General features: G+C 37.2%; 1 protein-coding gene across 1 annotated transcript in view; it reads right to left on the reverse strand.

The window, feature by feature from the left end:
* Nucleotides 1-22,469, reverse strand: part of VPS13C (vacuolar protein sorting 13 homolog C) — a 191,705-nt gene extending 169,236 nt beyond the window's left edge. Inside the window, exons 1-5 of the mRNA XM_080807819.1 lie at nucleotides 22,264-22,469; nucleotides 8,033-8,076; nucleotides 4,867-4,909; nucleotides 1,814-1,909; nucleotides 312-413 (exon numbers count right to left, since the gene is read on the reverse strand). Of these exons, the coding sequence (XP_080663945.1) occupies nucleotides 312-413; nucleotides 1,814-1,909; nucleotides 4,867-4,909; nucleotides 8,033-8,076; nucleotides 22,264-22,363 (385 nt within the window). The 5' untranslated portion in view covers nucleotides 22,364-22,469. The remainder of the gene's footprint in view (nucleotides 1-311; nucleotides 414-1,813; nucleotides 1,910-4,866; nucleotides 4,910-8,032; nucleotides 8,077-22,263) is intronic.
* Between the last annotated feature and the right edge of the window lie 279 nt (nucleotides 22,470-22,748).

Genomic DNA, 22,748 nt, shown 5'->3' on the forward strand with positions numbered 1-22,748 from the left:
AGTCTCTAAAACACAGCACAATAAAAACAAGGAAAAGTGGGAAAATAAAACTGGCAGTGAGATCAAACAATCACATGGCAATGATTCCTAAGTGTAAGTCATTAAAATATTTAGTCAAAATTTTGAGATATGATTTTGAAAGAATATCCTTTCTTTGGAACTACAACTTATGGAGGCTTAATAAAGCATCCTCTCTACAGTGCGTTAAATATATCTAAAACCTAAATATATGTAAGCTTATCTAAAACAAACATATTGTATCGCTTCTCAGTCTTTTGGCTAAGAGCATGTGTGAAACAAACATATTGTACCTTTCTCCGCTGCTTTTTGAAGGGCTTCCTCAATTCGGGATAGCTCTTTCTGTTTAATATCTTGCAAGGATTTTTCTTCTTTTTCAGCATCATATTTAATACCTAAAAATATATAGTAAGTTCACATACTAGGAAATACAATTATTAAATAAAGAGGAAAAGTTCAAACTCATTATGATTGTGTGTGTATTTATAAGTCTTGTAAGCCATTTTTTGGTAATTCAAAAGAGCTGCATTCTTTAAATTAGTTTTACAAAAAGCTTAAACATAAATAAATGATTCCTATTTATTTACAAAGCTTTAATCAAAACAGAAAGGAGAGACAGAAAGGAATTAAAGGGAGAGAGGAAGAAAGGAAAAAGGGTGGGGGGGAAAGAATGAGTAGAAAGGTAAAAGGGAGAAAAAGAAGGAAGGCAGAAAATATAACATAATTTCCAATTATTTTTGTCTGAGGAGTAAAATTTTGGGTAACTATAAAAAACATGTAACATCCATTACTAACTGGTTATCAATAAGATTAATAAAAAGACTTTCCGAGTTTAAGACTATATACCAACAATTAGAAAATATATCTCCTTTTTATCCAGAAATCTCATTTCTGATAATGTATCCCAAGGAAATAATACAAAAGAACAAAAAAGAATATATAAGAATGAGGTGTTTATAATGTTCAATGTAAGAGCCCAAAACAGTAGGCACCACACAATAAAATATCATACAGCCTTTCAAAATTACCCCATCATATACCAAAAATATGTACATTAAGTAAAATAACAGATCCATGTTGTATACATAATGTGATAAATGCTACATCAAATTAAATATGTATATAGTAAAGGATGGAAAGCAGAATATAAAAATAAAAACTGTGTTTGCTTTATGGTTGGGAAAACAAGTAATTTTTCCCTAAAATATCCAAACTTTTCTTAACATTACATTGTTCTTATAACTGAACAAACAGCTGAACAAAATATATTACCTAAATAAACACTATTGCTTTATATACATTCATTAAAAATTAAAATATTTTCATTTATGATAGAAAAAAATTACTTATTTCACACACATTTTTGAATGAGCATTCTCTCAAAATGAGAAGCAACAAAATAGAGGGAAAAAATGTCCATTCTTTAAATCTGTAGATTAACACATCAGCACTTTTTAAAAACTTATTTCATTTCCTTCTCCAAAAGCAAATTTTTAATGCATCTCAAACTTAAAATGAAGGCTTAGTTGCAAAATAATTATTCGCAGAGAAGATAATAAATTTAACAAATGGTTGGAATTATTCTTCCCAACAATAACATAAAAATATTTTATGTACAATCCCGGCAATATATATGCGTATGTATGTAAAATGTAAAATATATACGTGTATGTATGTATGCAGTTAATTTATTTAAAGTACCTTCTATTTTATTAAACATAATAAAATACTTAACCAGGTAACCATTTAATTTCACTGTGCTGTTGCTGAATGGTTATAACCTAAAACAACATACTTGCTCCAGGGACAACAAGCAGGTAGAGTCCCTCTAGGGTCGCAATAACTGCTTCTCCATAAAGGTTCTTCCAAGGAATCTTCAAAGTTAATTTATCTAAAGAAACATAATTTGAACCTTAAATTCTTTTTTGGGCTACTCCAGAAGATACACATTTCCCACTTTCCATTTAGAGAAAAAGTATAACAAAACCCATCACACACATAGTATGTATATCACTCAGAAAAAAATTTTAAAAACTCCAACACTGAAGTTTGCAAAGATCTCTTCCACATTAATTACTATTTGAACTATTCATACTATGCTTTACACTTTTCAAACTTTCTGGGATCATCTCATTTGATATTCCCAACAGACAAGAAGAATGAGGAAGCTACTATTTCAATTTTGAAAACAGAAAACTCACTCCCAGAGAAGTTAAATAAATTACATAAATCTACCTAAGTCATCAATGTGGATACCAGAGTGACCCAACTACTTATACCACCACAATCACTGGCACCTTTAAATAAAAATGTCTGAAGTTCAAAAAACAGTCTAACAGCATAATAAGCAGAAGAAACAATAAAATAACACACGTAAGGGGGCATACTTTGATTCACCTGCATGGCTTATGCTGGTAAACAGTTTTAGCTAGGAATCTATTCCCAGGGTTCACATTATTTCTCCATTTAAATATTATTTTTTTTCTGGGGCACCTGGATGGCTCAGTCATTAAGCATCTGCCTTCAGCTGGGGTCATGATCCCAGGGTTCTGGGCTCAAGCCCGGCATCATCATCAAGCTTCTCCCTCTCCAACTCCCTCTGCTGTGTTCCCTCTCTTGTGTCTCTCTCTGTCAAATAAATAAATAAAATCTTTTTTTTTTATTTATTTTTCCTTCTGTCTATAAACCTGTTGAGTTTCCTAAACCGTTCCCATGTTGGTGGAGTCTAGACGTAATGCCAGTGTACTTCTGGGCCATTTCTAAGTCTAATGACTTTAGAGTAAGAACCACCTATATTTATAACAGATACTGTTACATATGTAGCTAAGTCATAAACTCTGAAAAAGTTGATTTGAGGGACGGTTGGGTGGCTCAGTCAGTTGGGCATATGATTCTTATTTCCACTCAGATTATGATCTCAGGGTCCTGAGATGAAGCTCTGCGATGGGCAAGGTGCTGGGCATAGAGTCTGCTCAAGATTCTCTCTCCCCAACTTTCTTTCACCCCTCCCCCTGCTCACATGCACATTCTCTGTCTCCAACATAAAAAAAATCTCAAAAAAAAAAAAGTACCTTCTATTTTATTAATAGAAGTTGATTGATTCCCTTTATGGTGAGCATGAGACTGAAAAAGTCAGAAATGCCCCTTTATAGCACACCAAAAAAAGGATGTCTGTTCCCTAGACCTTTTCTTCTCTCCATTTATCCTCACTCATTATCCTCCCATCCTTCATTATCCTGAATTCCACTGGAACTGAGTTAGTTATATCACTGCCTTCCATTTACGGAATAGGAAATTCTTTAATCTTTTAAGTAAAAGGATAACCAAGGAGCACCCACAAATATGTCTAGCTCTTAGAAAACCAGAACATTCTTGAGCTTACTTAACCACACTGACTTTACAGGTTAGGTGTAATATTTTAACCTAAGAAAAATTTAATGACTAATAGAAATGCTCCATAAACCAAAAAAGGGATAAACATTTTAAAAAATATGCTTTTATCCTTATATGTAAAGGGTCAGTGAGTAACCCTGAAGGGAGTCATTAAATTTTTATGCTTTAAAAGACAAAAGAACAAATTCTGAAACTTTAGCAAACCTCTTCTAAAATGTAAACCTAGTTCTAATAACATAATGAATAATGTAAAAGTTCTTTAGTCACATATAACTCACCCAGTACCCCAGAAATGCAATTTTAATACTATGTCCTAAAATTGGATCTAACTTCTTTGAAGACAAACATATATTTATCCTTGCCTCTCCCACAGCTACCTACGTAGTCTCACACATAACACTGTGTGCATAAACATCTCTAAGGAAAAAAGGATAAATGAATGGCATTAACTTTACTCTAGGATTTCAACTAAGCATGCAGGACCACAGTACTTCCAGATATCACCACAGCTAAATGTCACCACTTCACTCAGCACACGGCTCTGTATAACAGACAAGCGAAAAAGATAATGCCTGCCCTAGGGATGCTTTCAATCTAAGGGAGTGTCATCTGTTTCAAGAGACAGAAACATAAAAACATTACTTTATATTAAAAGGAACATGTATAGGTGATACAAAGTAAACTCAAACAGAAGTATTCAAGTAGTTGCTGAGATGCTTAGAACAGTGAAAGACAAAGCCTCCCCTGAATACAAAACAAATGAAGAAGGAAAGCCATGTGGTGAAGTACCAGGGTGATGGAAGTGGAAGGAATGATGGTGGCATAAGTGAAAATTCTAAAGTAACGGCAAGTTATCTAGGGCTGTGAACTACATTTAAAAAAAAGGAAAAATCAGGTAATATGAACAGTTGAGAGGACTTCACGGGTTAGTGTTCTATTAAAAAATTTCTTCAACAGAGAGGAAAGCTAGCTATGGATGATCTTAGGGTAAGAGTTTAGCTGCAAAGACTTTCTACTTACCAAGACATATCCTCTATACCACGTTGCTGCATAGTATATCAAGTGAAATGACTGAACAAAACATGAGGGAAATAAGCTACACTTAAATTTTATTTACTAGCACTTGGCAAATTATATTACTTCCACTTTTAAAGAAAAAGCATACAGAACTTAGATATCAATTTTGCAAATCAAGATATATTTTGTGTAGTAGGACCAAAACCTAAAAAGTATCATTACAGTTTAAAAGTCCTTCTATTTAGAGAGTAATTTTCTACCCTTTTGGCAGAAGTTCTGAAGTATTTATATATTACATATAATGTATCTTAGGCCCAGAACTCCAAAAGCTCTAAACAAGATAAGCCAAACTCTCTCACATTTTTGTTTTAGATCAAATAACACCAGAAAAATTAAAAACTAAAAGGATTATGAATAACTCAAGTGAAGAGTACTTACCAATTTGGCCAGCTTTGACTTTAAAAGGAACATCCAACTCACTCTTCAAAAGGAAGAAAAAAATTTAAAAGACATCTTAATTTACTAAGCTCCCCCCAAAATCACCTTTACATCATCATTTAAATACACAATCAATCAATCAATCAATCAATACACAATCATCTCACAGGAAAAACATGAAATAAGTTTTCTGTATCTGAGTAACTCAGGACATCCTGAAATAAAGAGTTTCTACTGACTCAAACTGGACTTTGAGGAATGAACCACAAGAGAAACAAAACTATAAATAGGAACAATAGGAAAAGAGTTTGTAGCTAAAGAAAGTAATTGGATAAACTGAATACTTGTTTTAACAAACCAAACCAAGATGGATGGAAATGCCATGAACCTAAAATAATGATGGACACCGTTTATCTAAAATACTAAAATAGGAAAAGGAAGAGTCCTTTCACAAAAATTAGATGAAAACAATAACTGAACAATTATTTTCACTCAAATAAAATATATGGTAAATAAGCAAAAGAATCTTAAAGGAAAGGGAGATTCTCCACTTATTATTTACCAAATTAGCATTTACTTTAGATTAAGTTATTGATAGGTACCAATAATTAATAAAAATAAACTTTCACTTATCCAGATTCCAAACCACTAGAAAGTACAAATGACTTTTTTATTCACAGAGTACTAAGCAATACCAATATTCACAATGATCACTTGAGTCTTTAGAATTATTAAAAATTAAACCAATCAGAATTACTAAAAATTAAACCAATCTAACCAATTTGTTACCTTAGTGCATACTATCAACCTGGTGACTGAAATATAGCACTTTAGGTAACAATTAACTAAAATAATCAATTTACCCAATCATCTGATTATGCAAGCATTCAAGGTGAACAGGAATTAAACATAATACTGATCTTTTTGTAGACCAAAAAACAAAATTCCTCTCTGGTGGTTAAGAGAGCAGCTCTACACCCAAGGTGGCAGTGGCAAGTTGGGGAGGTGGGGAATGCATTCAAGGGCATTCATATTATACTTTATGTTATGCAGGATACAAACTCTGAACTATATACACTTCTAAAAGTTCAGGCTCATGTGCATTTTGATCCTCATGAAATAATTTTTCACAAAAAATAAATGTAAAGGGGCGCCTGGGTGGCTCAGTGGGTTAAAGCCTTTGCCTTCGGCTCAGGTCATGATCCCAGGGTCCTGGGATCAAGCCTCCTATCAGGCTCTCTGCTCAAAAGGGAGCCTGTTTCAGAGAGCCTGCTTCCCCCTCTCTCTGCTCAACCTGCCTCTCTGCCTACTTGTGATCTCTGTCTGTTAAATAAATAAATAAAATCTTTATAAATAAATAAATAAATAAATAGATAAATAAATAAATAAATGTAAAGAACCCATAGTCAAAGTAAAACCTCACCAATCCAATTTAATTGGGGAAAGGAGGCTAGTTTGAATTAATGGAGAATATTAATTACAAAATAATTTACTATATTTAACTATAACCCAAATTCAAACTACACTAATACAGAGTTCAATTTGTCTCTTAAATATCCTCTAATATATCCTCGCACCACAATTATTTATTTTTTTAAGATTTTATTTATTTATTTGACAGAGAGAGCCACAGCGAGAGAGGGAACACAAACAGGAGGAGTGGGAGAGGGAGAAGCAGGCCTCCCACCATGCAGGGAGCCCAAGGCGGGACTCGATCCCAAGACCTGGGGATTGTGACCTGAGCCAAAGGCTGATAGTTAAAGAATGAGCCACCCAGATGCCCTCACCCAATTCTATTTATACTTCTTTCCTTCTAAAATATTTTCCTAAAAAGGGAAAAAATAACCTTTACTCCAATCTCCAGCAAAAGAGTCTTACGTTCTAAATTTTGGGGTAAAATTTAAAAAGTTGTAGCATCCTATATAAATAAAGGAAGGGAAAAAAATTTAAATATTTTGAGTTCCCACTACTTTTAATTCTAGTGAAGCCACAAAAGCAAAGACATACTATATTATTTTGTACTATTAACTCCAATTTAAAGATGATTAAACTGATGCTCACAGAAACTTAGAAACTTGACAAAAGTCACATAGCTGGTAAAAGGGCAGAACCAGCACTGAAACCCAGGTCTGCCACACTCCAAGGTCCATGCCCTTTCCAGCATACCTGCCAAGTTGTTTTCAGTAGAACAAAATCAATTGTTACTCCACGTGACAAAGTTCTATTCTTAAGATCTTTAATATCCAAAACTGGGTTCCCTGAGACCAGTCATTTGAGCACTTTGGGTATAAGACTCTCCTTAATTACACAGTTCATCATGTAGAAATCCAACCAGAAGTCAACACTGGGATTATAAAACGTACTGTAGTTGTTAGAAATCTGACCTATTAATTAAAGAATAAACTCATTTTGAGGCATCTGGGTGGCTCAGTGGGTTAACATTCTGACTCTTGATTTTTGGCTTAGGTCATGGTCTCAGGGTTGTGAGACTAAGCCCTGCATCAGGCTCCAAGCTCAGCACAGAGTCTGCTTGGGATTCACTTTCTCCCACTCCCTCTGCCCCTCCCACCCCTCACGTCTGTGTGCTCTCACTCTTTCTCTCTCTCTCTCTAAAACAGATAAATAAAATCTTAAAAAAAAAAAAACAAAACAAACTCATTCTTAAGACTTTGTAAAATCAAATTAAGTCTGATAGGCTAAAGCCTAACAGACCAGGAGGGGAAATAGGAGATAGAGCGCTAGAATCCAAAAAATCTACTTGACCTCTTAATATTACCATAATATTGTAAGGCTGGACTGTCAATGTATTTCCAAAAATGCAATTATTCATTTGAAAAATTGTTAAAGTCAAATTCTTATTTACCAAATATGTAAAGATAATTCTGGAGAAAATTATTTAAAGTAAGACAAATGTCTGCTACAAATCTGTTCAGTCAAATTAAGTCAAGGAAAAACATTTCACTTTCTAAGAGAGCATTTTGATCAACAGGAAAAAAAAATCTAAATTTTTAATCTCAGATTTTCCTAAAGCAAACAGTTCAAAAAGTAATCCTTCTCTGAGTGACTCAATCACTTTATCTGGTACCTGGTACCAGATACCAAGTAACCAAGAATTTCTGAAAGTTTACCAAATTAACTGAGTGATCAACATAGTTTGAAAACTTACCAGAGCATTTTCTTTTATCTGTAGGTTATCTAAAGCCACATTACCTTTAAAAAAAAAAAAAAGGGAGGAAAAATATGAAGTTAAAATATGAATTAGTATAACCTGTCATAATGCAGTATGAAACACTATGACACTATGCTAAGAGCTAAGAAGACAATAGGTAAGCAAAGCAAACTTCAAGAACTTAAGCAGCCACTAACATAAAGTGTTGCTAAATATGCAAAGGGTAGTATATATATGTAGGTTAGCCCAGGACAAAAGAAATTACAAAATACTTAAACCGGCTAACATTCAAGTAGACAATGAGAAAGAATTTGGAGACTCTCAGACTAAAGAACTCCAGAACCAAAGAAAATATCTACCATTTTGAATGACTAAGCTAAAAACCTCAAAAAAAAAAAGGACATAAAGAGATGACTATTAGAACAGATCAATCATATTATAACCCAGGATTCTCCTTAATTATGCTATCAATGAACATTTTCTACAGGAATATAATGTTGGTCTTTTGAAACTCCAAACATGGCATCTTTCCAATGATTATCGTTTATGGTTCTAAAGTTACTTTTTTTTAAAGTAAACTCTACACCCCAATGTGGGGCTTGAACTCATGACCCCAAGATCAAGAGTCACTACTCTACCAAATGAGCCAGCCAGGTGCCCCCATGGTTCTAATGTTAACTCAGCCAATTCTTCTTAAATCTATTTAAAGCCATCATGGTACTATTATATGACTCCAGTTTTAAACGCTGTACTTACACTTGTTGATATAGTATACTTAAATATTCTTACTTACATAAAAACCTAACCAAAAGAAAAAAGTTTCCATTTCACTTAAATTCTCTAAAGGTTAATAAAACTATCCTTTCAATATTAAATGTAAGCATGAGTTATTCAGTTATATATTTTCTTAATCACTCATGACACATTTATATTTTTTAAAATACTATACTTTCGGGCACCTGGGTGGCTCAGTTGGTTAAGTGACTGCCTTTGGCTCAGGTCATGATCCTGACGTCCTGGGATCGAGTCCTGCATCAGGCTCACTGCTCTGTGGGGAGTATGCTTCTCCTTCTGACCCTCTCCCCTCTCACGTACTCTCTCTCTCCCTCTTTTATTTATAAATAAATAAAAATCGTTTTAAAAAAATACTATGCTTTCTATGCTATCCATAAGTATTTTTCGAATAAGTAATTTTTCCCTCACAGTGAACTAAAAAGAATATTTAAGAATATTTAATTCTTTTATGTTATTGTTAGAGATGTACTTTTCCCAGATCTCAGATTTTTTTCAAACAAAAAGCACTTCCTATGAGTTAGGTGCTGAAAAGAGAGAGATTATAAGAACAACATCCCTGCTATTACGGAGCTCACAGCCTAGCAAAGGAGACCAAATTTCTAAAATTTTAGAAATATTCTAGTGGCATTCCAGGAGAAGAGTGCAGAGATGCAAAGAAGGAGAAACCTAACTGCCTAAGGAGATCAAGAACTTCCCACCAACGTCTTGGCTAGAAGGCCAAAGAAATATTTACCAGGTGGATAAGAAAAGAGGGCAAACACACATGCATGAGTAAGACACATTTTAGAAACCACATGTGGTTTGGTGTAGCTAGAGGGTGTGAGAAAAAAATAGGAGATAAAGTCAGAGAGGTTGGCAGGATCCAGACTAACAAAGAATTTTTAGGATGAAAAGTTCAGATTGGTCACAACACAGAGATGAAATATGTATAATAGGGATGACAAAATCAGAGCTATATTTTAGAACCATTACTCTGCTCCTCTAAGAAATAACCATGGATCTGTCCAAACAATTTCACTACAAGGATATTGCAGTACTGGTTATAAGGGCAGAAACAGTGGATCAATAGGAAGGAGGGACAGTGGAGGGAAAGGGAACCTAAAGAACTGAATGTCCAAGACAAAGGCATAAATCATAATACATCTATAATATAGAGTAAAAATTAGACAGATATGCGAGAATATTAAGTTTTTAAAAAGGGGGCAAGCCCAGATTGATCCAATCCGATATAATTTAAAGAGTATATATGCACACATACAAAGAAAACAACTGTAAGATTAGACACCTTATGATCAGAGTGGTTATTTCCATAGAATGAAGTTCATTTGCTATCTAAAATAAACTGCTGAAAGCTGCAAAAAACGAGAGAAGCCTCACAATAGGGAAGAAAATACATTACAATATGAAGAAATGGAAATAATATAGGCAGTCAAGCAGCTTCTACAATACACTAAAGAAAAGGGGGGTCTGGGTGACTCAGTCTGTTAAGCATTTGACTCTTGATTTTTGCTCATATCATGATCGCAGGGTCCTGAGATCAAGCCTGTGTTGCCCCGCATCACCCTGTTGCCCAGGAGTCTGCTTAAGATTCTCTCCCCCTCAAACCCTCTTACACTGTTGGTGGGAATGCAAGTTGGTATAGCCACTTTGGAAAACAGTGTGGAGATTCCTTAAGAAATTAAAAATAGAGCTACCCTCTGACCCTGAAATTGCACTACTGGGTATTTACCCCAAAGATACAGACGTAGTGAAAAAAAGGGCCATCTGTACCCCAATGTTCATACCAACAATGGCCAGTCGCCAAACTGTGGAAAGAACCAAGATGCCCTTCAATGGACGGATGGATAAAGAAGATATGGTCCATATATAACAATGGAGTATTATGCCTCCATCAGAAAGGATGAATACCCAACTTTTGTATCATCACGGACGGGCCTGGAAGAGATTATGCTGAGTGAAACAAGGCAAGCAGAGAAAGTCAATCATCATATGGTTTCGCTTATTTGTGGAGCATAAGGAATAACATGGAAGACACTGGGAGATGGAGAGAAGTGAGTTGGGGGAAATCGGAGGGGGAGACAAACCATGAGACACTGTGGACTCTGAGAAACAAACTGAGGGTTTTGGAGGGAAGAGGGGTAGGAGGTTGGGTGAGTCTGGTGGTGGGTATTAAGGAGGGCACGTATTGCATGGAGCACTGGGTGTGGTACATAAACAATGAATTTTAGAACACTGAAAAAAATTAAATTTAATTTAAAAAAAAGATTCTCTCTCCCTCTCCCTCTGCCCTTCTCCCTGCTTACACATGCTCTAACGAGAGAGAGAGAGAGAAAGAAAGAAAGGAAGGAAGGAAGAAAGAGAAAGAAAGAAAAAGAAAAATATACTAAATAGAAATTAAAACCTGAAATAGTAACTTCAGGGTCAAAGAGGCAAAGTCAGAGTAAGAAGTTATTTTATAGGTAGAATTGACAAGATGGTATCACAGACCAAATGCAGGGGTAATAAAGCAGTTGTGGAAAACAGACATGTGTTCTGGAACTGGGGAAAAAAGGGGTCCTTAAGAAATATATGTGTATGACAAGTGCTGTTACCTTGATCCTATTCTCTCTGCTCATATCTTCCTCTCTAGAAAAGGGAATTTTGATTAAACTTGGTATTCATGGGGGTAAAAAAAAAAAGAAGAAGAAGAAGAAGTATTATGTGTAAAAATTACATAAAAAGAAAAATATTCCTGGATTTAATTCCTTCAGATGATGAATTATAAATAATTACAACTAGGAACTCTATGCAAGCCAAAAGAAATAAACTGCACTGATGTTAGTACATATTGGAAGCAATCCAAACTAGTTTAACAAGATCTTTTTTTTTTTAAAGAAGTATTTTTTTTTAAAGATTTTATTTATTTATTTGACAGACAGAGATCACAAGTAGGCAGAGAGACAGGCGGAGAGAGAGGAAGGGAAGCAGGCTCCCTGCCGAGCAGAGAGCCCGACGCGGGGCTCGATCCCAGGACCCTGGGATCATGACCTGAGCCAAAGGCAGAGGCTTTAACCCACTAAACCACCCAGGCGCCCCTAGTTTAACAAGATCTAAGACACATATAGAGACTTGTGAACTTGTTCATGAATTTGGATTCATCAACCCCACTCATGATCCACACTCATGGGTCAAGAGTCACCAAGAGTGCTCATGAAAAATCTGCGTTAGATATGAAGTAATTTTTAAAATAATGATTAAGACACTAACATAATGTGTGTAAAAATACGAATGTGCTTATAAAAAGTGGGCTGTTTCTAGCACAGCAGCACTTTGATTCTTCAATGAATAGATGGTATTTAAAGGTGAAATACTGAAAACTACCAATGGCTAACAGAGTTAAACAAGTATTCTTAGAAAGTCAGACAAAGAGATTATTGCTAACAGGATTAAGGACTTTTTAATTAACTTTTTTCAGTATTTCTTAGTTTTTATAATAATTAAATATGATTTTTATTTTAAATTATATAAATTATAATAAAAATGGAAAACAAAACACAGGTAAATTCTAACATCAATAGGACCTCAATATATTTTATATACATTCCTCCTATATCTAATAGTCAACTTACTTAGAGAAGCATTTAAAAAAAATCTTATTTCTGCTTAGAGTCTAGCAATCAAATGCATATTCCCTCTCTGAAAAATGTGAATGCTATCTAACAAACAGTAAATATAACAACGAAATAAGAATGACACATTCTATAAGTTATTTGCACTGAAGGAGGAGCCACTAGCCTCAGTACAAAGAAAAGGGGAGGAATAGCAGCAAATTGCAGATTAACACCAGGGTAAAAGTGCATTCATTCAACCAGCAGCTGAGTGCTTTATCTAGGTTAGGCACTGTGCTAACGTGTATTCTTCCACTAAATTGCATGCTTTTCTGCAGATATATATGCAGGAGTTGAACTGCCTATCCTCAAAATGTCAGAAATTCTGTTTATGTAAAAAATAATTTATAAGACTAAGATTAAAGCAGACCCCCTCCTAAATATCAACCATTTTATATTTAACTGGATACTAAGGAAAAGTTAATATTTAATTTCCTGTTTCTACTTCAAGATAACATAATAATTCCATATATAAACAAGTAACTTTATTGCTATAGCCAGATCACAGGGCTAAGAACAGAGGCCATACAAAGTTCCTGAAAATCTGGAGGAAGCATAAATACTCGTGTCAAAACTTTTATAAAAATGCAGGGGCACCTGGGTGGCTCAGTGGGTTGAGCCTCTGCCTTCAGCTCAGGTCATGATCTCAGGGTCCTGGGATTGAGCCCTACATCGGGCTCTCTGCTCAGCAGGGAGCCTGTTTCTCCCTCTCCCTCTGCCTGCTGCTCTGCCTGCTTGTTATCTCTCTCTGTGTCAAATAAATAAATAAAATCTTTAAGAAAAAAAAAAAAACTTGAAAAAACAAACAAGAAAAAGAATGAATTGGAGATGGATAAACTAGATAAACTTAACACTACTAAAGCCAGTCCCACAATCAGGTGTCTCATGGAGAAGTTCCATGGAGACAATGGTGACAGACAAGGAAGGAAGTTCTATGAAGTGATTCCCTTTTATGATGGACTGACAGGCCTAAAGGGTGAGAGTAAGCAGTAAGCACAGTCTGTGTTTCAGAAAAGGTTTCTCATTCTCACATTATGATTCTCAGTAATAAACTAAAATCATTTTGATGAGCATACATAGCTAGGGAGTCACACATTGAGTTTCAAAGTTAATATTAAAGATTTATTTATTTATTTATTCTTGATAGAGAAAGAAAGCTAGAGCACCTGCACAAGCAGGGGGAGGAGCAGAGGGAGAAGCAGACTCCCCACTGAGCAGGGAGCCAGATGCAGGACTCATGACCTTAGTTGATGGCAGACGCCCAACCAACCGAGCCACCCAAGCGCCCCAAAGTTAATCTTAAAGGGTATTTTCAGGAGTACCTTAAAGGATAAATCCTGGATCAAAATTTATCTAATAATCTTTACTAATGAACCAGAAGATGAAAATGATAGTAAATCCATTAAATTAGCAAATGACACCAAGGTAAGCAGAGTTGGAGTCACCTCAAAAAAATACAATAGAAAAAGAAATGTTGCTAAATTATAGAAAACAACCAACTTAGTACATTTAGGAATACAAATGAAATGGTACTGGCATAATAGGAAACAAGCCTAAATTCAAGAATGGCTTCTAAAGCACATAATAGCCTACAAAATAAATGAAGAAAGACAGTACTGATGTTAAATACTTCCAGGCAGAAATAATCTGTCTGAACTTTCACAGAAGTTTAGCTATATCTTTCTTATGGTACTTAACTATATAAATCCCCAACGTGATTATAAATTCCTTACTGATTCTCCTCATAGTAGAAGCTCAATAAACACTGACATAATTGATTTAGAATGAATATTATACTAGAGTAGGACAACTACAATAAGAACATAAAATTGATAGGGGCACCTGGGTGGCTCAGTTGTTAAGTGTCTGCCTTTGGCTCAGGTCATGATCCCAGGGTCCTGGGATCGAGCCCCACATCAGGCTTTCTGCTCAGGAAGAAACCTCCTCCCTCTCCCACTCCCCCTGCTTGTGTGTTCCCTCTCTCGCTGTCAAATAAATAAATAAAATCTTAAAAAAAAAAAAAGAACATAAAATTGTTATATTTTAGAAACTCTTTGAGCTATAACCTTTCTTGATCTTCCATTGAAGGAGACAGAACATAGATATCAAGCAAAAGAAACTGAGGCACAGGAAGGCTAAATGACTGGCCTAAGGACACTATGTCAACCTAGTAAGTGGTAGAGCCAGGGCTCAAATTTTCTGATGCCCAGTGTTTTGCTCAGAATATCACACTTCTCCCAAAGAGTAGAGCAGAATGGGTAGAGAATTTTAATTCTGAAAATAATTCTATCTCCTTTTTGGAGAAAAAATGCCATACATTGAGAGGTCTGTGTAGTTGGTGGATCCACTTTTGGTCTTTGCATTTTAAGAGTGTGAAAAAAATCCCAAACCAAAAGGGAAACTAAAATCAGTAAACCTAACAAGGACAAAACCAGTAAAAAAGGATAGAGTCAAGGTTTATGTTAGGAGGATTATCAGAAGAAAGGATAGTGGCACAGTGGAAAACACAGAAGCAGGAGATGGCATTGCAAAATGACCATCATAGTACTTTTCATAAATCTACGTTTTTCCAAAAACAAAGACAGAAATTCATAAGTTATAACTATTCAGAACCATAAAGATCTTTAAACCTAATTCCCACTCACTTTACATATGAAAAAAATGAAACCTAAAAAGATCAGGTGGTTTATCTAAGATCATACAATTAATGTGTAGCAGTGCAGTCTCCTGACTCCCCAGTCAATGTTGTTAACGTAAAACAGAGATTAATTTAAAACTGTGTTTAAAAACAAAATTGCCCAACAAACAAAAATGCCATGACTACTCCATGAAACTAGTTTTGCATATTATAAAACAATAAAAAAATTCATAATGCTGGGACACCTAGGTGGCTCAGTGGGTTAACGCCTCTGCCTTCGGCTCAGGTCATGATCTCAGGGTCCTGGATCAAGCCCCACATCGGGCTCTCTGCTCGGCGGGGAACTGCTTCCTCTCTCTCTCTGCCTGCCTCTCCACCTACTTGTGATCTCTGTCTGTCAAATAAATAAATAAAATCTTTAAAAAAAATACATAATGCTAGGTATTTATTTTGTTTCCTTTATGTATCACAGACTCATTATTTGAAAGTATATCAAAATACTGAGACATACTCATTTTCAAAAAGTGAGCCAATGTAAATGACTGAACAGTTTTTTAAAGCATAAATCAAATTATTTTAATAACCATTGTTTTAGTAAAGAATACTGAAGAAACTATTGTAGCAATTCATTTCAATTGAACATTTCCATTCAACCCAAATTAACTAATTTAGTTAACAGACTCCTTTTTCTTGTAAGCTTTATTTAAATAATCCCTATACCTCATGTGGGGCTTGAAACACAATCCCAATATCAAGAGTCACACTCTTGTCACACTCCTCTACCCCTCCCTCCTCCAACAGAGCCATGTAGGCACCTCCCACAGAACTCCCTTTAATAGTTTAGAGACTTTGTCTTGGGAGGCATCGTGAGAGGAAACAATTGACTCTTACTCTTTCCATTCCCCTATTCAAATAGGAAGTCTTGGCAAAAAAAAGTGGAAAGCTGCCAGATTACCAACTTTCTCCCTTTCCGGAACATTTCAGGGATCTCATAAATGAGTCGTGCAGCAGAGCTTCCAAGTAAAATGGTTATCAAACTACCAACCTCCTGTTTCTTTTTTCTGGAAAAGGGAGGAATTTTTAATTTATGATGCTTTTAAAAGGGTGGTAAGGTTATTTTCAAATTAAGTTTTTAAGCATTGCTTTGATAACAACTGAACCTAAATATGTATTACAATATTGAACTTTGTTATTTATTTTACATGCTATATATAGGACAAGCTACTGACAAATGTGGCCTTCACTACACCAAGGGCTGGCTGGGAGGAAAGGACAAAAAAAGAATTCCTCTACAAGTTTAGAAATATCTAGATATGGCTATGTTTTATTTGTCAAGGTTAAAAAGAAGCAAAGAGGCCTGCTTTTTCCTGTATTCTCAAGCTACTCTACAGCTACCAGTTAAGACAATGTAAAATATTAGATTTGAATTTGCAACATTTCATGACTGTGACTCTTTGCTCACCATTCTGAATGAAGAACAAAGAGGGAAGATGCAGTGATCACAATTTCCCACTATGTAAGAAGAGCAAGTGGCACAAAGACAGCTAATGAAGGAGATCATTCTACTCTGGCCTTGTTCCAATCACAAAGGTTAAAAGCCAGTAGAGATGACCTTGCCTAACCATCTCATTTACAGATAAGAAACTAGTGGTCACTTGTCAGTGACTTGCCAAAAGCCACATAACTAGGCAGTATCAAAGATGGAATTAGATCCCTCCTTCCTGATGCTGCTCTACTTCCAACAGTATCTGGCAGCTGGCAGAAAAGCGTCAGGCCTGAGGTGAAGGACAGAACAGTCATCAGCAAGGGCTCAGCGTGGTTTGCAGAGCTACAAACTCTGCCGGCACTCCACCTGGCTTCTATTCCTGGTCACTGTAGCCACTCCCTGGATCCAATACATCCCAGCCTCTTGTATACTCGACCCATCAAATGGAAGTGAGAATTCGGAATGAAGGATTTTCCTGCTGACCTTCCACAGTAAAACATTTTGAAAAATCAAACTGACAAAGGTTCTACATTGCTTAATACTACTTAAATCAAGTTGCAAAAGATAAGGCATTTCAACATACCTTTTCAAAAACATGTTAATCTTAAAACAATTATATCCTGGACACAGCTCAAATGGCTAAGGGCTGTACAATTTATTTTAGGTACCAGTTTCTAGAGAACAAAACCTTTCCTAACTGAATAGGCAAGCAACATGTCACCACATATTTTTCTGAGCCTTTGAAAACCTGACTTACAAACTAGCTGGCATATAAGTATGTAAGTATATATACTAATATAAAATATTTTAGTGTAAATTCAAATGTAAATGGGTTTTTTTTTAAAGAAGTTTGGAAAATAAGTGTTTAGATGTGTTGTGTTCGTGCTATACCAAACTGTCAAACTACAGAATATGAAAACCCTAAGTTTAAAGCCTAGAAGAAACATATTCATGAAAATAAAACAAAGCAAGCTGTTTTCCATAACTCAGCTAGGTTTGTTTGTTATCACTATTACTATCAGTTTTAACAATTATAATTACAAAAGATTTTCAAATCATTTAGTCCCAAACACAGCGCTATTTCCCCATTTTACAGATAAGGAAACTGAGGCTTAAAGAATTAAAATGTTTTGCTATGGGTCCCACAGTTAGTAAATAATCAGGGCCTCATTTTCCTACAACAGCAAGGTTTTTTAAAAGACATTCGGCTTAAATCACTGTATTGGGAATTGGGACACCTGCGTGGCTCAGTAAGTTAACTGTCTGCCTTTGGCTCAGGTCATGATCCCAGCCAGAGTCCTGGGATGGAGTCCCACGGAGTGAGTGCTCCTTGCTCAGCAGAAGCCTGCTTCTCCCTCTGTTTGCTGCTCCCCCAGCTTGTGCTCTCTCACTCTCTGACAAATAAATAAATAAAATCTTAAACATACACACACAGAGGAATTGTTTGGCATTAAAAAAAAAATCTTTGAAAGAATAAAAACGGGGCGCCTGGGTGGCTCAGTCGTTAAGCATCTGCCTTCAGTTGAGGTTATAATCCCACGGTCCTGGGATCCAGGCCCACACTGCGCTCCAGGCTTCTGGAGCTCAGAGGCTTCTCCAGAAGCTCCCCGCTCAGAGGAGAGCCTGCTTCTCCCTCTCCCTTTGCTGCTCCCCCTGCTTGTGCTCCTTCTTTCTGTGTCAAATAAAAAAATAAAATCTTAAAAAAATAAATAAAACAAAAAAATAAAAGAATAAAAACAGAAAAAAGAAAAAGACAGCTTTTTTTTTGGCTTCTCCAATTTAAAGGCAATATCCACAGTATACTTCCTGTTTCTAGACTTTCAAATAAAATTTCCTCATCCTTTTTATTCTACAACTTTTTGTTTCTCATGAATTTCACTGCGAATGTCTATGTATGTATGAGTATATGCACACCACAATCTTTTTCAAATTGTTTACACAATATTTAGACTTTTGAAACTACTTCCTGACATCATTTTGCATTCTTACCAAGATGATACCTTTCAATCACTTAAGACATGTTTCCTTCTTAAACTGTAAATTTCATGAGGCATACACATTCTCTAAGTTCTTTTTCACCTCTTACTATAGCGTGTTTGGCACCCAGAAGGTCTCTTAAAAATGAAGAAGACAGGGGTGCCTGGGTGGCTCAGTGGGTTAAACCTCTGCCTTCGGCTTGGGTCATGATCTCAGGGTCCTGGGATTGAGCCCCACATCAGGCTCTCTGCTCAGTGGGGTGCCTGTTCCCCACCGTTCTCTGCCTGTCTCTGCCTACTTGTGATCTCTCTCTCTCTCTTTCTCTGTCAACGAAATAAATAAAATCTTTTTAAAAAAAGAAAAAAAATCTAAAAAAAGAAAATGAAGAAGACAATCTCAATAATCTCCTCAGAGCTGAGTTTCTCAACAAACATTTTCAGCTAGATAATTCTTTGTTGTGGGGTGCTGTCCTATTCATTACAGGGTGTAGCAGTATGCCTAGGGTCTACCCATTAGATCCCAGTAGCACAACTCTGCTACTAAGTGTGACAACCAAAAATGTCTCAGACAGTTAAAAATCACTGCTTTAGCCTAGTCAAATATTTCAGTTAAGAAGTATCAGTTTAGTTTTCCATGTGTTTCTAAAGAATAGTAAGATCAGCCCTGTGAAATTTTCACAGGTTGAATTTTTTCTCAGGATGTGAAAATAATTTTTTATAAATTTATTTGTCAGAGAGAGAGAGCGAGCACACAAGCAGGGGAAGTGGCAGGCAGAGAGAGAGAAGCAGGCTCTCCGCTGAGCAAGGAGCCCCATGTGGGACTTGATCCCAGGACGCTGGGATCATGACCTGAGCTGAAGGCAGACACTTAATCAACTGAGCCACCCAGGCATCCCAAGATGTGAAAATTTAACAACAGAAAAAATGGAAACAGCCAAGGTTTATGACACATAAACCTTATTTACTACAACAAATAGTTTTCAAATAAGAATATATAAAATTTTCAATTCTTTATAAAATTTGTCAGTATCATGGATGTCATAAATATCAGCTATTTCATTAACATACCCAACTTGTTTACCACAAAAGGTCAAAGATACATTTCTTCAGGAATATTTTCAGAGAAGAAAAATAACTCATATATCTTGTCTCTCTTTTTCAGAGAATTAGTGTCATAAATAAAATACATTGAATAATTTCTATAAAACCTTCCTTTATAACAACCACAAAAATAAATGGTGGCAACGCTTCACAGAAGCAGAGATGTAGGCTGATAAAGCTGAGGGAATCCCAGATTAGACTTCTAATGGATACAATTCCTGAAAGAAAGGAGTTTATTTTCTGAGGCCTATTATAAAGTGAGGTTTGCCACTGCCAGAATACCTCATTCTAAAAGAAAGAAAATGAGATGAAAGAAAATAAAGTTTCTTTTCCTACAGTCCACTAAAAAAGAGAGGAATAAATGACATAATATTGTGGTGTTTTAATTTCAGATGTGAAAAGTTCAAAATTCCCAGGCAGCACAGTTCACAATTTCATAGTAAAAACATGTACAGTTAAAATCAGAGTACTGGCACTGGAAGGCCCCTCATATGATACTTATTCCAACTCCCAATTTTAAAGAAAAAGGAAAGAAAAATTTGGTAGAGAAAAAATCTTTGGATATATCCATAAATTTTGTTTCTTTAAAAATAAATCTGACATAAATAGGGCACACCGTTTTAACTTGGTAGGTGATTTTGAGCAGTGACCACGTAGGAATATTGTATTATTTGGTATGATTTTTTTTCCTTTTAAAGTCTAAAGTAAGATGAAGAAACTAACAAGAAGGAAGGTTAGTGGTTTATCCAACACAACAACCTAGAACCCATGTTTCCTAGATGCTAGCCCAGTCCCTTTTCAGATTTCAAATAATGTTTACAGACTAGAGGGGTACCTGGGTGGCTCAGTCAGTTAAGTGTCTGCCTTCTGGTGGGGTCATGATCCCAGATTCTTGGGACTGAGCCCCACAGGGGGCTCCTTACTCAGCGCAGAGCCTGCTTCTTTCTCTGCCCCTCACCTTGCCCATGGTCTCTCTCACTTTCTATCTCAAATAAAAAAAAAAAATCTTAAAATACTACTACTAATGATAATAATAATGTTTACAGACTAGGAAGAATAATTTGTATTCAACAGTATTCTGAAGAAAGAGTTGGCTCCTACAGAAGGCACTGGAAATTTAATTCCTTTAATGTCTCCTCCTTTACTTCTCTTTCTCTTGCATTACATTAGCGTTGGGGGAAGGCACATAAAGGATGTAGTGTTGGGCAAACCACACAGAACTAATCAAATGATCAGCGACCTATCCAAAAAGGCTCCTCCCCAACCAAGGCAGTACTCCTAGCTCTGTAACAACATTGCTCAATATAAATATATGGTTCACATATGTAATTATAAATTTCAGGAACCAAGTTTTTTTAAAAAAGGAAAAAGAAACGGGGGAATGGATTTTAATAATACACTGTACTTAACCCAATATAATTATTATTTCAACATATAATCAACATGAAAGATTGAGATCTTACACTCTTTCTCCTACTATTTTCAAAACTCCACCTTATTTCAGACTTAACAGCAAGTCTCAATTCACACTCACTACATTTCAAGTGCCTAACAGCCGCAGGGCTGATGGCCACCCTATGGGACAGCGCGGGTCTATAACTATTTGTTAACTAAATTAAAAGCAGTTCCATACATTTGAGTAGTTCTTTGGATTTCCTTCCAAAGCTGACAAAACTCCCAAAAGTCTCTTGTAGAGTGAAACAGTATCCCCAAGATCCCCAAAGCCTAATATGCATCATCAGTGCAAATAATCAATCTTTTCTGAAAAGTGTGCAAACATACTACTTACTACTTCTACACACTCAATGTTGAGGACAGAAACGTTTGTGTTTGGGGCATGCACCTAATTAATGATGATGCCTGTCGAGGCTTGAATTATTTTCTTCTATCATCCAAAACAAAACTGAAAGTCATCTCCTACTGAGGTGAAGTAAATATTAAGGGAAGTCGTCGTCTTCTCAAAAGCTTAAAGTACTGTAAGAAGCCATACTAAACAGGCCTGTAGTAATCATCTTCCAGGGCCAACACAGATCCCTTCCCAGATCCTGCAATCCTAAAGAGAAGGAAGCCAGCTCCTGCTCGCCATAAAATGCCAAGAGAAGGTTAACTGCGAAACGCAATTTCCTTTTTCTTCTTCCTTGGTGCCACTTTATTAGGCGTGTGTGACCACGCAGGCATCCCCACTGGACGCGGTGCTGGAGGAGAAAGCTTTTTTAAATGCCGTGGAGCCAACGGGGCCAGACTGAGGGCAGCGAGAGGACCCTCCGAGGAGGGCAGTGCGGGACAGAGCAGGGAGCCCGCCTCCGGGATGCGGAAGGCGGGAACTCGGGCAGCGCGAGCGCGACCCTGCAGCCTCTCCCCACCCCGGGCGCGTACCCGGGATCCCGCGGCGGCGGAAGCGGGCACAGGCCTCCCGGCATCGCGCACCTGCCGCCCGGGGAGGGGGCCCAGCTAAGGGCCCTCCCCGGAGGCGGAGTCTCGAGCGGCGGAGGGAGCCGGGCCCGGGCTGGGACCGGACAAGAGCAGCCCGCGACGTGGGCCCCTTCGCCAGCGCCGCAGCCCACCGGCCGCACCCTCTCGCTTACCGCCCCAGATCCCCAGCTTCAGCTGGGACTTGTTCAGGTTCTCCACATAGTCCCCCAGGAAGCGGTTCAGCAAGTCCGCGACCACCGACTCCAGCACCATGGTGGGACTGAGGCACCGGGAGAGGGAGGAGCCGGAACCGCCGGGCGCTGGTGAGGGCGGCCGTGCGCGCCGCGAATGACAGCCCCCCGGGCGCTGGCCCGCCCCCGCGCCGCGCGCGTGACCCGGGCTGTGCGCAGGCGCGCCGCCGCCGCCGCCGGGAATCCCAGGACGCGGGCGCTGGGCCGCCAGCTAGCAGTCTCTCTGCTGCTGCGGCCCCAGCCACCTGAGGGCGGGTGGGGGAGCTACGGGGATCTGCGCTCGAGGCACCAAACGGGAAGGACGTTAAGAAAAGGGCAGGCAGGAAGAGATTCTGCTGAGTGAAATAAGTCAAGCAGAGAGAGTCAAGTATCATATGGTTTCACTTATTTGTCGAGCATAACAAATA

The sequence above is a fragment of the Martes martes genome (genome assembly GCF_963455335.1).
Source record: "Martes martes genome assembly, chromosome: 7".
Taxonomy (NCBI): Eukaryota; Metazoa; Chordata; class Mammalia; order Carnivora; family Mustelidae; genus Martes; species Martes martes.